General features: G+C 44.6%; 1 protein-coding gene across 1 annotated transcript in view; it reads right to left on the bottom strand.

The window, feature by feature from the left end:
* Positions 1-9,781: 9,781 nt before the first annotated feature.
* LOC137523089 (phospholipase A2 inhibitor gamma subunit B-like) overlaps positions 9,782-19,955 on the bottom strand; it is an 83,199-nt gene continuing 73,025 nt past the window's right edge. Inside the window, exon 5 of the mRNA XM_068243298.1 lies at positions 9,782-10,097. Coding sequence (XP_068099399.1) covers positions 9,898-10,097 — 200 coding nt within the window. The 3' untranslated portion in view covers positions 9,782-9,897. The remainder of the gene's footprint in view (positions 10,098-19,955) is intronic.

Raw genomic sequence — 19,955 nt, forward strand, 5'->3', positions numbered from 1 at the left:
GGTGAATTTTGATTGGCTTTTGTAGGCTCCACCCACTTTTCTGAATATTAATCCTAATCACCCAATGAAAAACTGTGCAAAGTTTGAGAACCCTGCCATTAACAGTGTAAGAATGGCTGCAGTTTACATTTTCCAGTGAAATGTGTATTTGTTTCCGCCCCCTTTTTGGTTATGGGAATAAAAAGTATCCTATACTTTATTCCAGGTAATGTACTATGTGTGTGCCAAATTTCATTCAAATCCGTTCAGCCATTTTTGTGTGATCGAGTAACAAACATCCAAACATCCAAATATCCAAACATCCAAACTTTCCCATTTATTATATTAGTAGGATTGACTCTGTGATAGGTGGTGTATGTATATATACTCAGTGAAGCACAGATATTGTGCGGTGTATGCTTCTCTGTCATAGTGGATAGAGGAGTTTGGAATTGCGCCGTTCTGCTTATATCTGCCTTAGGCATCTGAACTGTAATATAGATGTGACATTGCTGTGAGCGCCACCTCTAGTGACTTGATTCCCCCTAAATTGGCTCTAGAATCTAGACGATGACACATACACTACTACACGATACATACAGAGACATATGACTATGGTAGGGATTAGATTGTGAGCCTCTCTGAGGGACAGTTAAAGTGAACCCTAATTGTCCTAAAAAAACAAAAAATTTCACTTACCTGGGGCCCTCGCCGGTTCTCTACGATTTCTGTTCCCCCACTGCGGGTTAGTTACATTTTAGGCTAACTGAGTCGGCCCCTGTCCACCCGTCTCCTTGTTTGTATTCCCGTCAAGCGGTTTCCCTTACTGCGCAGGAAGCGCTTGACGACGGGAACTCTCAGTTGCCCAAAAACGAAACTAACCCGCGGCGGGGGAACGGAGGATCGCGGAGGACTGGCGAGGGCACAGGACGGCTGCAGGGGAAGCTTTAGGTAAGAGAAACTTTTTTTTTAGGACAGTTAAGGTTCACTTTAAGTGACAAGACAATATACTCCATGCAGTGCTGCGGAAATATGTACTTACCTCAGTGGAGGGAAAATCCAGAGGCTCTCCATCCCCTCCCACCTGGCCGTTCCAGTGCTGGGCTTGTTCAAGAGGTGTGTGCGGCCATTCTACCATCTGTGAATGGGCAAGGCTGCTCTGGGGACATGCAGGACACCTCCCGCCTGTGCAGTAACGTGGAGCGGCTCTTGCCCTGCCTTTTCTGCCAAGCACGAGTGGCTCTGTGTCACTGCGCAGGTATCAGGCACCCGGTGCCTGCGCAGTGCGGCCGCTGTCGTTCTTGTATGGGAGCATGGCTGTGAACTCTTAGAGGGTCCTAGAGAGAAGTGGTTGTCAGAAGGAGAACATCGGAAGCCTGTGGCGGATTCAGAGGCAGCCCCATACTTAGGTAAGTATCTGATTTTTTTAAGATCATAGATGAAATTTGAGTTATCACACTTTAAAGACGATCATCTCTTTTCGGCACTGTTAGGAACTATGCCCTTGTTCACCTGCTGGTGGCAGCAAATTTATGATTTTCTCGGTTGTTTCACCAACCACCAGCAGGTGTCTCTGCTGTTTTTTGATGTTCCTGGCCTCGCCTTTGGGTGGCACATATAGCCACTTGCCACCACCCTTCTGCCATTTGTGCAATCAGTTGCAGGTGGCCATAGGATGTATAATGACTGCTCTGGCTTTCAGCAGTGCCCTTGCCCCGCCCCTGAGGAGCTACCTGGCCTCTCCTATCTCTTGCCTTATGTGACCTTTCCATGAATTCCTGCTGGTTACCATATCTGTAATATCTGGACTTGGCTTGTGTGACTATGATTCTTCTCTGCAGATTTGGTCCTGCTTTACTTGTGTATATATACCGTGTATATCACTGTATATAATTTCATTAGATAACTAGGTTGGGGTGTTTGAGGGTTTATGATTAGGGTGTTTTGGGATATTGGTCTGCATTGCTGTGGTTACATCACTGGTGCACTTATAATAAATGTGTGTGAAAAGTTTGTGCAGATCTGTCTTGTGTTCCTTTGCCACTCGGTTGTTCACTAACCAAATAGTTTCATAACAGTCACTCATCAGATGCCTGCTTATTGCATTCTTATAGTAGTGATTCCAGCTTCAAATTTTTGGAGGTCAGTAAGCGGGAATGATGGCTGGCTGGTGGGGCCCATTTGTGTGATCAGAATCGATGTTTGTACTCAGCTCATAGAATTAAAGGATACCCAAACTGAAATGTGACATAATGAGATAGACATGTGTATGTACAGTGCCTGGCACACATATACCTATGCTGTGTTCCTTTTTTTATTTTCTCTGCCTGAAAGAGTTAAATATCAGGTATGTAAGTGGCTAACTCAGTCCTGACTCAGACAGGAAGTGACTACAGTGTGACCCTCACTGATAAGAAATTCCAACTATAAAACACTTTCCTGGCAGAAAATGGCTTCTGATAGCAAGAAAGAGGTAAAAAAGGGAATTTCTTATCAGTGAGGGTCACACTGTAGTCACTTCCTGTCTGAGTGAGGACTGAGTCAGCCACTTACATACCTGATATTTAACTCTTTCAGGCAGAGAAATAAAAAAGGAACACAGCATAGTTATTTGTGTGCCAGGCACTGCACATACACATGTCTATCTCATTATGTCACATGGCACTTTGGGAATCCTTTAAGGCTAACTAGTTCACTAGTGTAGACTAGAGTTTGTACTTTGGAGACAGGAAGTTTTATTTTTTCGATTCAAAACTTTCTGGCTGTAAAATACAAGCTCTAGTTTATTGACTAATTTAAAAGGGAAACAGTAAGCTTTCAGCTTGTAAGCCTTCTGGAGACTCTATTTCTGTTGACTGACAATGTTAGAACATACAGTCAGAAGGAGGTAGAGAGATTTTTTTTTCGAAATATAAGTGTCATCCAGATACATTTATTACCAGGGATCTTGCAAGGATTGTGAGGTATTTATGACAAATAGATAAGACCCTTCGCTTACTTAATGCCAACATAAACTCAGACTGACATGGAGAGTTTTTTCAGACCCTATCCTGTTCACTGTACACTAATGGAGCCTGGAAACAGTTAACTGTATGTTACTGAGTCCCCCAACCCTCGTGCCCCCCCCCCCCCCTGAGTCCCCCCACTCAGGGGGGCACAGTGCTTTTGGGGGAGGGGGGGCAGTGCCCCAGTGTAGCCCCACCCATGCATTCTCAAGAATTCCCTTTGTACCCCAGTTTTCTGCTACCATTGAATCCAAATTCCCATTATACTACGTAGTGTTATGGTTTCTAAGTGTAGTTGGCGTTGCTTTGTAGCTCCAGGGTGCTGAGTTTGGTTCCCACCAAGGACTCTGTAGGCATATTGTTATGATGGGCTCACTCACATTTCCTCCAGGTGTGCCGGTATTGTTCTCACGCCATACAACATACTTGTAGGTTAGCTGGCATTGGACCAAATTGCCCCTAGTGTGTCTCCAAAAAGTGACACAACAGATCAGAGAGGTGCTGTAGAATTAAATAAGGTGGAGATGAAAAAGGAGAACAGGTGTAAAATTATTTTGTAGGAACTTCAAGATCTGAATGTATTGAAATGTATTGAATATGATACCAAGGTGTCAGAGTAACTAGCTGAGCCATGAAGAGACATAATCAAGAGTACTGTTGAAAAGGGCATAGGTAATAGCTGATACAGTGGTACAATATCAGTAAAAAAAATTACTTATATTCTACTACTTAATTCATATAGTAAAATAACGGTTATATTTACAGATAATATTTTACTATGACTTATCCTAAGCCTACTCTCACACAGAGGCCTTCCTACTGCTGCCTAACCCTAGACCCCCCCTGGTGGTGCCTAACCCTAACCACCCCCCTGGTGGTGCCTAACCCTAGACCCCCCTGGTGGTGCCTAACCCTAGACCTCCCCTGGTGGTGCCTAACCCTAGACCTCCCCTGGTGGTGCCTAACCCTAGACCTCCCCTGGTGGTGCCTAACCCTAGACCTCCCCTGGTGGTGCCTAACCCTAGACCTCCCCTGGTGGTGCCTAACCCTAGACCTCCCCTGGTGGTGCCTAACCCTAGACCCCCCTGGTGGTGCCTAACCCTAGACCCCCCTGGTGGTGCCTAACCCTAGACCTCCCCTGGTGGTGTCTAAATCTAAATCTCCCCAGTAGTGCCTAACTCTAAGATTACCCCTGGTGGTGCCTAACCCTAGACCTCCCCTGGTGGTGTCTAAATCTAAGACCTCCCCAGTAGTGCCTAGCCCTAAGACCTCCCCTAGTGGCAGTTGGTACTGTCTATTTTTCATTTTCATGTCTGCCAGAAGTAAAGATGCTGACCTGCAGAGTCACTGAGGATCAAACAAAATCAACAAATGACATGGTGATCAATCATTTCTTCATCTATCTTTTATTGTTTAACTTCTCACTTTACAATATCTTAATTTATTTTTTGTCCCCTACTAGTACCTCCTCTCTAAAGAAACTCTGAAACCTCCCAAAAATGAGGTTTTTACTTTAAAAACCTCTTTAACCTCCTTGCCGGTCTAAAAAATCCGGCAAGGAGGCAGCGCCGCACTTTTTTTTTTTTTTTTTTAAATCATGTAGCGAGCCAAGGGCTCGCTACATGATAGCCGCTGAGCGGCGGCATCCCCCTACCTACTCCGATCGCCTTCGGCGATCAGAGTATGCAAGAAATCCCGTTGAGAACGGGATTTCTTGCAGGGCTTCCCCGGTCGCCATGGCGACCGGGCGGGATGACGTCACCGACGTCATGGACGTCGTGACACCAGAGGGAACCCCGATCCGCCCCTTAGCGCTGCCTGGCACTGATTGGCCAGGCTGCGCAGGGGTCTGGGGCGGGGGGGGGGCGGCTCGGCGCGGCGGGTAGCGGCGAATCGGCGGCGAGCGGTGGCGATCGCAAGTTACAAGCAGCTAGCAAAGTGCTAGCTGCTTGTAACAAAAAAAAAATTATGCAAATCGGCCCAGCGGGGCCTGAGAAATCCTCCTGCGCAGGTTACCCCGAACTGTGTTCGGGATAACCGGCAAGGAGGTTAACATAATTGCCCCACCTAAATTTGCTGTGATGACTTCCTGGTTTAGCACATAATCATGACCAGCAAATCAGAGCCTTAAAAAATCTGTCAGCTGAACAGACTGATCACATGCTTCTCCGTGAGTTCTCCTAGGCAGGGACACCCCTAGCTGGTAGAGTACGTTACCATCAACTCCACCACCACTTTACCACCAACGCTAGTTCTCCTAGGGAGGGCCATCTCCACTCGGTTCCAATCACATGCTTGGTACTATGTGTGATTGGGATCCAAGTGACTTTGGCCTCAATTCACTAAACTTATCTCCTGTCTTTAATAACTCTTCTAGAGTTGTTACCATGGTGATAAGGCATGTAGTATTCAGGAAACATTTTACCTCAGGCAAGCCTAAAGTTAACTCTTCTGTCTTTAAATTAACTCTCCAATCCTTAAAATAACTCCAGAGTTAAAGACAAGCTGTTAATTAGCTGCATGTGGAAATAACTACAGAGGAGGTAAATTAACTACAGGAGAGGTAACTTAAGGAATGAAGAGGTAAGATAACTCTCTCACGTGTGGAGGTAAGTTTTCTCTTGCCTTATTATCTCTAGCATGATCTTAGTGAATTGAGGCCTATGTCAGCATTACAGCGAACCCCCCCCCCCCTCCCCGGTGGTGGAAGAGGGGTAATGGAAGAGTCTCTTTTATCATCCCTTTTCCACCACCGGGTGGCGCTGCAATGCTGACATGGTCTCCTGGATCCCAATCACATGTCATATCATGTGATCAGATGCAATCCCAAAAGACCTGCTGGAAGTTCAGAGGTACCGGTGGAGGAAGAGAAAAAGCTGTCCCAGAGGTAAGGTAACTATAACTGCTCCCTCCCATGCACTTGTTTGGCTGCACTAGGCAGACAGAGGATGTCAGTGCACAAGCATCTTCACACAAAGCATCTCATTTAAAGCTGCCATTGGGTTAAAAGCATTAATATCAAGGAGTGTTTGAAAACAGGGGTGTAACAACAAGGGCTGCAGCCCCTGCACCCGCGGGAAGGGGGGCGCTCAAAGGCCCTTTTGGGGGGCAGGAGGGGTTGCAGTATGAGGGGAAAGCGTGGCCACACATCGGCGGGGAGGGGGACAGTCCCCCCTCTCCCTCACCTTAGGCTCTCCCCTCCAGCATCAATCAGTGGCAGCAGACGTCGGGCAGGAAGGAACACATATCTTCCTGCGCTCCACCACCGGACCTTCCTCTAGCTGACACCACTTCCTGTCTATACAGGAAGACACTTAAAGATCGGACCTCCGCGGTGAATGGAGGTACGTGTTCCTGCCGCCACCTGCTGTCACTAATTGATGATGGAAGAGAGTGCTGAGGGGAGAGCCCAAGGTGAGGGAGGGGCATTGTCCCCCCTCCCCGCCGATGCTGAGGGGAGAGCCCAAGGTGAGGGCTCCCCCCTCCCAGCCGATGTGTGGCCAAGCTCTCCCCTCATGCTGCAATCCCTCCTGCCCCCTAAAATGGCCCTGTGCCGGGTGTGGGGTTGGCTCATCCAAATTTCTGAGGGGGGGGGGGGGCATAATTTCTAGTTACGCCCGTTTGAAAAGCATTAATACACAATTATAGAGTACTCTTTTTTTAAATATGTGTGCTTCATGGGGTACTTGAGACAGAATTCCCCACACTGGCTGGTTGTTGGCCAATGTATTAAAGTGGAATATAACCCAGAATTTCTTCTTTGCTCTAAAAGATTATTTACAGCATATAATATACTAACACAATGTTTTGTTTTTTTTTAGTAAAACCGCATTTAAAGGGAACCAGAGAGGAAGCATAGCATAAAAATTGACAAAGATGTTATACATACCTGGGGCTTCCTCCAGCTCCATAAGCCTGGATCGCTCCCACGCCGCTGTCCTCCGCTGCCTCTATCGCCGGTACCGGGCCCCTTCACTTCCTCCGGACGCGACCAGTTGTACGCATGCGCAGGGTCTCCCTCCGGCTTTGTACGTATGCGCCTGTGCAATACGGAGGGAGCGCACTGCGCTTGCGTCGACTGGCTCGACTGGCTGAAAGTACGGGACCCGATACCGGCGGACAGAGGCAGCGGAGAAAGGCGGCGTGGGAGCAATCCAGGCTTATGGAGCTGGAGGAAACCCCATGTATGTATAAATCTATTTCTTTTTCAGCTCTGGTTCTCTTTAAAGGGTTACATCACAGGACTGACTTTTTCTTCTGCAGGGGCTGCTGCATCCGAACTGGTGATTAGCTTATCTTTTGCATACATTCTTTACTTGATACAATTAAGTAAACATTCTCTGGCTGTGCAGAAACTTATGCTAATGAGTCCTGGAGTGAAACACAGGTCAGAAATCATTACTGGGCGCATTTACAACAGAATTACAACAGTTATGAATAAAATGCACCAGCAGCTTTCAAAGTAAATAAACTGAACTTTGGGAAGTTATAATTTATAAATGAATAATAATACTTGTGCACAAAAGCAAATATGATAATTGTATGGGTTATAAAAAGTAGAAAAACAAATTTTTGTTGAATATTTTGTCAGAGTTTTAAACCGCTTTAATGAAACATTTTTACTACTATAAACCGCTTTAATGAAATAGGTATGCTATAATCCATATCACCTACTAATTTTACAAAGCCATATACTCCATCAATAGTTTATAGTTTTGTAACGATTGGTGTCAGCTAAACAGATTTTCTGATTATTGGTGATCTGCAGTATCACCAATAATACAGATGTTATACCTGATTATGTGGTGATCTGCAGAATCACCAATAATACAAGTATAGCAAGACACACAGGAAGCTGGTATGAAGGTAGGTGTTTGGTGCAACAGTAATGGCGTAATGAAAGTCTCCCGAGGAGCGGGTGACTTTTAAGACAATACTGCAACCAAGGATCACCTGAGAAGCAGGTGACCCTGGCTGAGCTATGTCTGAAGCACAATCGATGAATAGATACTACACAGAAGTAACAGGGTTAATCTCCTGAGGAGTAGGTGATTAACACAGTACTGCAGCCGATGGACACCTGAGGTGCAGGTGTAACAAACTATGCTGCTCAAGAGCTTCAACTGAGGAGCAGGTGTAAGCTACAGATCCCTCACCAGTGGCTATGCCCACTGGTGAGGATAGAGAGGTCAGACAAGCCGAGTAGGTAACAACCGGACAGATAAAGTACAAAGACAGGAGACTGATTCAGTGTCAATATCAGGCAGGGTCGGCAACTTGAATCAGATAGGCAGAAGTACAATAACGTAGAGCAAAGGATAGTCATGAATAGCCAAAGTCATACACAGATAATAAATACAATGATAATAATATCCTAATCTTAGGTGTGAAGTCCTTGGTTTCAACACCTGGGATCTAGTCTAAGGTCTGAGCGCTAACACGTAAGTATTCACGACAGCAGACAACTTGCAACTAACCAGCAAGTCTTATATATAGTCAGAGCGCTGCACAGCGCCGTCCCAAACACTCAGCCAATCCGGAGTCCAGCTGGAGTCAGCTTATCTGCCTGATCAGCTGACTCCCCTTCTACTCGCATAAAGGTCCTGTCTCCTGACGCGCGCGCGTAGCCCTCCACCTGTGTGCAAACGAAGGACCAGGCATATCACCATCATGAAGCCGCCGGCTGATACGCGGATACCGCCGCCATGCCGCCTGTCTTAGCGGCGGCGTCTCCGCTATCTATTACAAGTTTATAGTTATTCATCAAGGGCACCTCCACCAGTGCCTCCAAGACTAGCTGATACCCTTCGGGGCATTGATTATTAAAGACTAAAGATGGCAGCCTCCATATTCTTCTCCCTTCTCTCAGACTGAAACAAGCATCATGTTCAGAACCTGTTTATACACATATCACATGGAATGGGCAATCGAGATTGAGTGTGTGTACTTGGCTTCAGACATGACCAGATTTGCTTGCTAATCTTGAACCACTTCCATATTTTATAAAATTTGAGGTATTACTGAATTTATCCACTCTTGTGGTCCCACAAGAATGACTAATGACTAAGAATGACTAATCCATACGATATAGGACTCTTCCCAGGATTTTAACAGCTAGATGATGTCACAGCTTCTTAGGGGCGTGGCCGATGGGATTCTGGTTGGAATTGGCAAACCTACAAAATAGCAGTTTATTCTTCATCAACACATTCATTCATTTATTTGATGCATAGGGATGATTTAAACAGTCTCTCGAGTGGCAGATTGTAATAGAACCGCATAAAACAGAAATCTTTGGTTAAACTGAACCATCGAGCTGAAGCACTCATTTTCACTTCAAAGACCACCATTGCGAAAAATTGTACAATTTGTAATGCATGTGTTCGCATACATATGAGATGTATATTTGTCCCAGAGTAAAAGGAACTATAAATTACTTTTTCCCTATGTCCCTGTGACTTACAATAGGTATCAAACATTTTCGACAGATCTGACAGGTTATTTACTAGTCCATGTCCTCATGGGGGAGTCCTAAGAGTTCCTTTATCTTTAAAATGACAGTGACTCATTCCAACTGACAGAATAGTGTGCGCGCGATAATAAGACAGCTTGCCAGCATCTTTTCTTCTTACCTTACGCAGTAGTTCCTTTCCATTGAGTACTTTTATAAAGAATGAAACGAAAAGCTTTGAATACCACATGAGGCGATGGACTAGTCCAATACCTGTCAGAGTTTAAATTTTAGCAACTTATGATAAGTGACAACCACATAACACCCCCCCCCCCCCCCCCCCCGAAATATTAATTTTACTCAGACAGACGTACATTTTATTCGTATGCATACACATGATTTTAAGTTTTACCCTTTTTAGCGACAATGGTCCTTTAATAGCCGAAAATAAGCTGGTGGGGATCACATAGTTGGTACGGATAAGCATAGGAAGGCAATAGGAAGAAAAAGAAATGAGGAATATCGACGTAGAATGTCACTGCCATCTGTACAGGTGTAATCAGAGACCACTTTGTATGTTAGGAAATCACTCTTGAAACTTCGGTCTTCACACATTTCTGCACTGGCACATCCTCGGACGGCTACGGTGTACCCGGGTCCTCCTGCAGAGACAATTAAGAAGGCAAAATCAGTTCTAATACTTAGTATGTCCTCACTAGTAGAGAAGGTCAATGAGATACAAAGACCTATATGCAATTAACTTTTTCTCTTGAGATTTCTCCTAGGTAATACTTTCAAACTTGTCAATAAAATAATGCCCTTTAAGCCCTAACCAGCAAAAAAAAAAAAAACCCTCCAAATAATTTTGAAGTCCTTTTAACCAGCTTTTTGGTACATTTTCCATTTATTCTTAATCAAGGATGAAAAGATATCCACTACGGGAAAGCTCAAGAGAAAAGGTTATTCACCAAAGAATTCCGTCTTGCACGTAAAATTTGTGCAACCTGTACGCAGTTTTTCCTGTTGTTTTCTATGTGGAGAAATAAAAACATCTCAAAGAGAACAAAAGTTTTCATTTTTACTACTAATGTGAAAGTAGACCTTTTTTTTATACAAGGTCACACAACCCATTACCATAAAAATACAGATGTTTGTAAACAGATGGCTATGGAGGCTTATGAATAGAAAATGGTCGGCGAAAGTAAAAAATTAGGAACTGTGGGAAACCACTAACCAAGAACCAATAGATATTCAGTTAAAGGACAAATGTAATGTCCTAAACCAAAAAGTTAGATACTCAGCTAAGAGGAGGGAAATTGGGGTGGATAAGGGAAACCTTGAAGAAAAAAACTCAGAGACACAAGGAGCCCAGAATGTGTAGTATGTTCCAAGGGGATGGAGATCAAGTCATGTATTTTGTGGACTATAAGTGGAAAAATAAGTTACTGTATTTTATAGTCCAAATGCAGGGAGTTCCACAAACACCTGCCAATACGAACCTCCAACCCGCCGCAATGTCGGGGACTCCCTGTACTATGCTAATGCAGAGGAGGACACAGGGGGACAAACAGAGGACACAGGGGGACATAAAGGGGCGTAGAGGAGGACACAAGGGGTACACAAATGAGGACAGAGGAGGACACATGGAGGATACAAGGCGGAAAGAGGAGGACACAGGGAGACACAAGAGGTACAGAGGGGGCATGAGGTACAGAGGGGGCATAATCCACAAGATGCCCCTTCACCATGGATGCACCAGGTTTGTGTATAATTTTTTCCCATGGTTTTTGTCCTCTATACTTAGGTGCGTATGGTCAGGAGCGTCTTATAGTCCGAAAAATACGGTAAGTAGGAAATGTGGTACTCACAAGATTGGGTTGCATGGCAAGCAACCACTAATTGCGCTTGTGAAAGATAACCGCCTCCAAATGGGAACAGGTTATAGGGAACTCTCTGCAGAAAAAGGCCTGGAGCCCCAGGGGGTGGTGTCCCCTTCTGGAGGGTGGTGGAAAGACATACGGTGGAGAGGTTCCCAAGTTTATAAAATAATTACAAAATTAAAAACAAAAATGAGGTGGCTTACCTCATACACGACACCACTTACAGTACAGTAAGAAAATAGTTTATTTAGCACAAGGTAACACGTTTTGTGAGATCCAACTAACTTCATCAGGCCAATAACTGTGTCGGGTGAATATAATCATCTAGCATCGGGTGCCTCTGAGAGAAGGCTCTGGAGCCCTTAGGACCTTTCCATTCCTCATTCCACCGGCGGGCCAGTTCAGATCTCCCGCTGGCTGTATCTTTGAGTCTCCTCAGACGTACTTGGGTCTTCAAGTACTAACAAAGACGATTGGCTCCGTACCGTGCAGTCACAACTGAGCCAATCGTCTTCGGAAGTACTCCAAGGAGATTCTTCAACATTAAAGACGTAGGGTGGAATGGGGGGGGCAGGCAGTGGAATACGGGGATGCAGAGAGGAACTGGAAGGTTCCAAGGGATCCACAGAATTTCCTCCTCTTAAAGGGACTCTGAGCACTGCAGAAACTATGGAAAGATGCATATCATTTTAAAGATCTCTTTCTCCTCTTTGTAATGATATATAAACCGCCGCCCTACGCCTTTTACTTTTCGCTATTTTCACGATTGAAATTGCCTCGGCAGCAATTTCAATCGCGAAAATAGAGAAAACTAAAAGGTGTAGGGTGACGATTTAGGTGTCGCCAGAAAGAGGAGAAAGAGAGCTTTAAAATGATATCCATATTTCCATAGTTACTTTGTATTACACAGGGCGACTTTTTCCTAAAGTCAGCAGCTGCATTCTGCTGAATGGAGCTGCTGACACTGGGGAAAGTGTCGTCCTGTGTAATACAATATAACTATGGAATGATGGATATCATTTTAAAGCTCTCTTTCTCCTCTTTCTGGCGACACCTAAATCGTCACCCTACACCTTTTAGTTTTCTCTATTTTCGCGATTGAAACCGCGGCCGCGGCAATTTCAATCGCAAAAATAGTGAAAACTAAAAGGCGTAGGGCGGCGGTTTATATATAATTGGAAAGAGGAGAAAGAGAGATTTAAAATGATATGCATCTTTCCATAGTTTCTGCACTGCTCAGAGTCCCTTTAAGTATCTAACTTTTTTTTTTAGGGTATTACAGTTGTTAAGGAAGTAGGGATGGATTGGCCACACACTCCGAACAGAATGAAATAAGATCCCAAGAATGGAATCCACAGGGATCAAGAATAAGGGAATGGCCTGGAAAAACATAGAGAAGATCAGAGGAAGAGGCAATTAGAAAGATGGGAAAAACCTTGAATGAGTTCAAGAGAATAGGCAAAAATTGATCTGAATGGAGAGTCTTCGCTGTATGCAGTTTGGATTTGGACCAATCAAATCCTGTCAATTTGGATTGGACATATTCCATGCTGCATACAACGTGCATAAGATAGAGAGTAGAAACGTTTTAAAGGGTAACACGCACCATGCTGCAACCGAGCAGCACAGGGCCTAGTGGTTAGCGGTCTTGCCTTGCAGTGCTGGCTCCTCAGTTTGAATCCCAGCCTGGGCACTATCTGCACAGAGTTTGTATGTTCTCCCCATGTCTGCGTGGGTTTTCTTCGGGCACAATGGTTTCCTCCCACATCCCAAAAATGTACAAATAAGTTGATTGGCTTCCCCCTAAATAGGCCCTAGAGTAGGATACATACACTACATAATATGTACATACACATATGATTATGGTATGACTCTGAGGAACAGTTAACTGACAAAACAATATAGTCTGTATAGAGTTGCGGCAGATTGCGGTGCTATATAAATAATAAAATGTGGAAAACTAGATGTAGAAAACAGAAAAAGAAGAAGCAGAAAAAAATAGATAAACAAGACCCAGAGAAAGGATGGTAAAGAAAGGTAAGTAAAGCAGCTAATGATCTCGGAACTAGGCTTGCTGTTTGGCTTCAGGTAACTCTTAATTTTGATCAAACATCGACCATTTGGACCAGAGCAAACAAAGCTTCCAGACTTGTCAGTTTGCTGTCTGAGAACCTCATTGCATTGTGGGAAATAACAGCTTTTTCCAACTGCCAAGCAAGCAACATCTCCCTGTGTGCATATACTTCGGACAGCGGTGGGGGACGGGTGAGCGGGAAGCGTCGGATTGCGATTTGCCAGGGTTTAGCGGCCGCGGCCTAGCGCCCGTTTATTAACTGGCGGGCCTTTTTACCAGTTGCCATATAAAAGGGGATTGTGGGTTGGGCCAGCATCTGTTTTCGAGGCAGATCATGTTAGTGTAGATAGTGTACTGCTGTTGGCAATTGTATTAGACATACATTTGGCTTTTAGGTGATAGGAAGCAGTCTAAGTTGAGATTAGATATTACATTTCTCAGAGCAGTGTAGTGCTGGTTAGGGATTAGATTGGCTCACAGTGATCACGTGTACCGGCTCCTAACCGTCTCACAGGGCTCTGTTGTCATAGTAACGGCAGAGCGAGGGGCCTGGAGAGTGGCGGGATCGGCAGTAGCGCCACTACCGCGCGGCACGGTAATTACAATCAATACCCTGTCAGGAATATGCAGCCATAGATGGCGTAGATTTCAATTACCGTGGTCTAGAAGCGGTTAAGACAAGGCAGCATGAGATTCCCCCTTCTCATGCATTTTTTACACCTTATTCCCAATCAGTATTCCCTAGGGAATTGGAGCCCAAGAACATGGAACACTGTGACATGAGCGATACCAACCGACAGGTTCTATAAGAAGGGTGGACTCTACAAACAGGGGGTGGTGAAGCTTTCCCTCCTTTCACAGAACACCCTTGTATGGACAAGGGACTCCTCCCCACTCTCAGTGCTCTGGAAGAGGTGGGGTTAGGTTGGTAGGCCCAGGAGGTAAAAGGTAAATGTTAAATATATATATTTTTCACCATGTGTGCCTTTTATCTCCTTTTAATGCTTCTACCCAGTGGACCCACATCTGGAGGTCCCCTTGTCATATGAGTGGGCTTCAGGATTCACCTATAAGGCACTCCTGAGCCTCCCCACCGCATGTAGGGGGTAGCTACCCACACCTCCTCCAGGATATAAGGATAAGTATCATAGTGTCCATAACCTTAACCAAGGGAGTTCTGCAAACAGCTTGTTTGCGTCCCCTGCGTAGAGTACACCTCCAGTTATATGGACCAGGTTTGTTTATATTACTCAAGAGGTCAAACCCCACGTTTATGACCCTTGAATTCCCTTGGGAATACCATTCTGTCTGCGGAACATGGGGCCAAACATGTTAGGGAAAGGGGACCCCCTGCTGTTGTTTTCATCTCGATATTAAAGATTAAAGCCACCGTCCACATAAAAAAAAATGAAGTGTAACGCCCCCATAAGGACTTTTAACCCCTTTTCCCCCATGCAGGATGGTATTCCCTAGGGAATTGAAAACCCACGTGGGTCTGGCTCCTACCCTGAGCAATACTAACCCCCATAGTAAATCAGACTCGGAGATACTCTGCGGGGAGGGGGGGCAGCAAAGACTTCTGCCTCAGATAACCCTTGTCCAAGGTTATGAACAAGCTGCTCAACCCCATCTGTGGTGTCCAGGAAGAAGAAATCGTCTTATGGTGGAATCTGGAAGCCCCTTTTAATATCGACCACGGGTAACATGAGTATAGGGATAGCAGCATCATTACCCTCTACCTATTCTCACCAAAGGATAAAAGCACATACGCGTACTGGCACCATTAGCAAATAACATTTCATATCAAGTGTACTTTATAAAAGTTGAGGAGAGCACCGAGTTCTTCGTAGGTGACGTCATATGATGTCAGAAGGGGCCGTATCTTGCTAGTGGCTGGAGGTCAGAGACTGCGCACACAATTAAAAAAAGCACCCCCTACACTGAGCGCCCACTCGTACAATCTCACGTCACACATTCCCAGCATTCACAAAGCCACATAGAACTGCTCTGTCCCTCAGTGCCCTGTACCTGGCTGCTGGCACTACAGGGTTCCCCACCCTCCACTGCCCTGCTCTATCGCTAAGTTCACCATAACTGGGTGCGCGCAGTCAGATGAACCTGACGACAGTACAGGATGGTGGCCGAGAGAATGCAAGCATGCTTCCATATTAATAGATTGTAAGAGTGGGCGTGTCTGTTTCGCCATTGTTGGGGAGGCGGATCCTGTAGGATTTGGAGCAAACCATGAACATGTCTGTAAAAGATCTTAAATAGCTTGGAGCCCATGATCCTTTACTCCTTCTCTGCAGCCAATCAGAGTGCACAGCGTTCTGCCATACCCCCATCGTCGTTATCCTTGATGACATCCATCCATATCTTGCGCCCCTCTTCTCCAGGGCTACACCCATTGGTGTCTCCTTATGCCTCTTTCTCTCCCCATCACCGTGTTAAAAGAGAGGTTACTGCAAATAACTCCTCCCATTTGCAACATATGTAAAGTATCTTCCCCACACCTCCTGTTCCCTTATCCCATTAGCAGCTTCAATAGAGTTATCTCGTTGGAGTTCAGTGTGCTGCTTTTGACCTCCTTCGGCAGAATGCGTTGTGCTGTAAATTCTTGGAATGCTTTGATCTCTCTCTACTAGCAGAAAATACAGAAACTGAAAGCAGAAGTCCTCTGTTATTGTCTCAAACTGCCCCCTAGTGACACGTGGCCATAAATACACATTACAGCAGTACTAATCAGAAGCAAAGGAAATGTAACAAATATGGAATTAAAAAATGTTCTAAAATAAATTGGCCTGGAGCATTTGCAAGCCTCTAAATAAATTGGCTGCCAAATGTTTGGTGTCTAATCTTATCAGTTCTATGTAATATGAGGGACTACCTAAAGTCTATTCACTCAGTTTATCCTTCTACTACACAGATTTGGTAAGATTGGACAAAAAAGATCGTAACATTAGTTGGCACCATTAGAAGTATTTTGCAGAGCACCTAATTAGGTCACAGTGAACCAAAACGACTAGGGTTTTGTAGGGGGCCAAAAAGGAACCTAAAAGCCCATTTACTAAAAGAAAGCATAACTAGAGGGCAGATCCCCTACGATCGCAGAGGGACCCAGAGCTGTAGGGGGCCCCATTCCCCAACTACTAACCTCCCCTTAAACCAGAACAGGGACTATACTTGATGTGATTCTGATGGCCACACTTGTTTGACGATCCTTGCGATTTGACTTCTACTGCTCCTACTGCATTTGACTTCTGTGCAAGTTTTCCGGAGATTAGAACACAAACAAGAATTTTGTCCCCATTGTCCACTTCTGTCAAAGTGAATTAAGGCAGTTTTGACTGTTTCCTAACAGCTGGATCCAAAGACTATAACTTCATACACATACACTGGACATTATCTTGGTGGAGATCTAGCACATCTGGCCAAGGCTGTTCTTATTTCTGAGTCAAAAAAAAAAATAAGTACCTGGCACTAAAATATTAAATTATACTTCTGTTTAAGTTACTTCTTATCTTCTTAGTAATGTTATTTGACATTAATATATGTTTTTAACAGACAATGTCAGGACCGTTTTTTGGTATAGGCTAAACAGGCAGATGCCTGGGGTGATAACTGCAGAAGGGGGCACCAATTAGATAGTCATAGCAAACTGGCACACTGTACTTGTATGGGATTCTTACAACCAACTGCCAGTTCATTATGAAAGGGATGAATGGTAATTCTAACATCTAAATGGGCACTGCTTTCAATTGATTTCTAGGACAATATTTGAACCTGTAAAGACCCAGGCCTTACATTAACAGTGTAATGTTTATAAAGTGGATACACATCCTTCATAACCATTATGTGAAGGGGTTTTATATGAGTTAATTGAGATGTATGTAGCCTGGTAATATCTGCATATCTTTTACAAATATACTGTATTTTGAGAAACAACATTATTTCTATGTAAACTATCGATTTCTTATTGGTGGTCAAAAAAAACCTCCACCAATTGAGAAACTAAAGCTGCCTTGCCTGGGGCACCAAAATGGCCTGAAATAGCCCTGGGTGATGTCCAAAACTGCTTTGGTACAACAACAAAAGAAGCTATGAATCAGGATGATACCATTTATTGTCTAACTTCGAAGCAAAGGAGTAAGCTTTCGGCTATGAAGCTTTCTTCAGACATTATTCCTGTATACTGACATAATTTAGAACACACAGCTTATATCGTCACACTCAGTCTGTGGTATGTGATGTTTAAGTAAACAAGCGGTCTTATCTATTTGTCCTAAGTTAGTTAGCATCCCTGTGAGACCCTCCTAAAGTTGTAATTAAGGCATCTAATGACATGTATTTATGTTTACAGAACAATGTATCTCCTTTTAATGTCCAGTTTTTATATAAGCTGTGTGTTCTAAAAAAAATTGTCAGTATACAGGAATCAGTCTGATAAAGGCTTCATAGCCAAAAGCTTACTGCTTTTCTTCTAAGTTAGCCAATAAATGGTTTCATCCTGATTCAAAACGTCCTTCTTTTACTGATGGCTAAAACGGTACAATACTACATTGGTACAAGAGAGACCGCTCCTTAAAGAGGAACTCCAGTGAAAATAATGTAATAAAAAAGTGCTTCATTTTTACAATAATTATGTATAAATGATTTAGTCAGTGTTTGCTCATTGTAAGATCTTTCCTCTCCCAGATTCACATTCTGACCTTTATTACATGGTGACGTTTTTACTGTGGGCAGGTTATGTAGCTGCTCCTAGCTGTTTTGGCTGTTAGAGACAGCTGTAAACAGCTAATTCCTGTCTGTGAGTCTTGTTACATTGTAACAAACTGCCAAAAGTACCGCGGTCCCAGAACTTCTTGTGGGAGGGGTTTCAGCACAAAATCAGTCATACAGCGCCCCCTGATGGTCTGTTTGTGAAAAGCAATATATTTCTCATGTAAAAGGGGTATCAGCTACTGATTGGGATAAAGTTCAATTCTAGGTTGGAGTTTCTCTTTAAAAGTTAGGGTTACTCACAGGATTTCCTAGCTAGATGATTTTGCAGCTTCTGATGAAAATGTCTGCTGGCATTCTGGAAGGCATTGGCAAACCTACAAACCGGCAGTCTATTTCTTCATTGGTTCATTCATTTATTTGAGTCTCTTGAGTGACAGATTGGCGTCATTGTGAGAGTATTAATGCATGAAACAGAAATCCCTCTGAAAATTGAACCGCTGAGTATTCATGTTCATTGAACAGCCAATAGGTAGTCTTTACAGCTCAACTAGCAGGTGTGAATAAGCAAAAGAAGGAGACCTGAAGTAGCAGAACTGAGGAACCCCGGTGCCAAACATCACTACCATCAGTACATGTGAAATTTGAGAGCAGTCTGTATGACAGAAAGTTTCTTTTGAAATCGCGAGCTTTACACATTTCTTTAGTGGCACAACCGCGAACAGCCACCATGTAGTTGTATCTTCCTGCAGAGAAAATTTAAAAGGCAACATCAGTTCAAATTACTTAGCAAGATACAAGCTGTCCTCATAGTACTGTAGACATATAGGTGAGGAAGGAACCAGTGGCGTAACAATGGGGGCGGCAGCCCCTTCACCTGCCGGGGTGGCGGGACGCCTCTAGGTGAGGGCAGGAGGGGTCGCAGCATGAGGAGAGAGCATGGCCACACATCGGCGGGCCCCACCTTGGGCTCTCTCCACAGCGCACCCCATTAGCATCTATCAGCAGCAGCAGGAACACATACCCTCATGCGTTCCACACGCTGGAGCTTCCTCTCTCTAAGTGTCTCATGCTACTTCCTGTTTAAACAGGAAGTAGCTTGAGGCACTTAGAGATCGGACATCCGCGGTGGATGGAGGTATGTGTTCCTGCTGCCGCCTGCTGCCACTGTTTGATGCTGGAGGGGGAGCGTTGAGGGGAGAGCCCGAGGTGAGGGAGGGGGTGTCCCCCTTCCCCGCCGATGTGTGGCCATGCTCTCCCCTCATGCTGTGACCCCTCCTGCCCCCCAAAATGGCCCTTAGCAGGTCCTGGGGGGGTGTCATCCAAATTTTTGCAGAGGTGATTTCTAGTTACGTCCCTGGAAGGAGCTATGTTCTTAGTGAAGACCAGGCCAGAGGTGAAGAACTATCTTCATTGACCTTTGGCCAGGAAAAATAAAATACACTTAAGGGGAACCAAGCACCACTTTTGTCTCCTGATTTCTAAAAGCTATAGGAGCTGCCATGTTCCCCCCCCTCCCCTTCTAGCTTCTAGTTGCCCACTATTTATCCAGGGGAGGTGTGAAGATAGCACCTTTGACCTCTCTAAACTCTAAACTCTTTGAAGCACAGTGTCCAACCTACCCCCTCCCCCCCGAAGATCAAAAGCTTTTTGTTTGTGCTCTACTAATGGGTGCAATAAAATTATTACTATAGTACTTACTAGCTGGACGCCCGGCGTTGCCCGGGTATGTATTTGGCTAGTGTTGGCTCTGCCCACTTTTCCTAACCCTAACACACAATTACTTAATGACCAAGTATGTGAGCTTTGCGGTCTTTGGCATCAATATCTTGCATTGAGATTAAACA

Source organism: Hyperolius riggenbachi, chromosome 6, assembly GCF_040937935.1.
Source record: "Hyperolius riggenbachi isolate aHypRig1 chromosome 6, aHypRig1.pri, whole genome shotgun sequence".
Classification (NCBI taxonomy): domain Eukaryota; kingdom Metazoa; phylum Chordata; class Amphibia; order Anura; family Hyperoliidae; genus Hyperolius; species Hyperolius riggenbachi.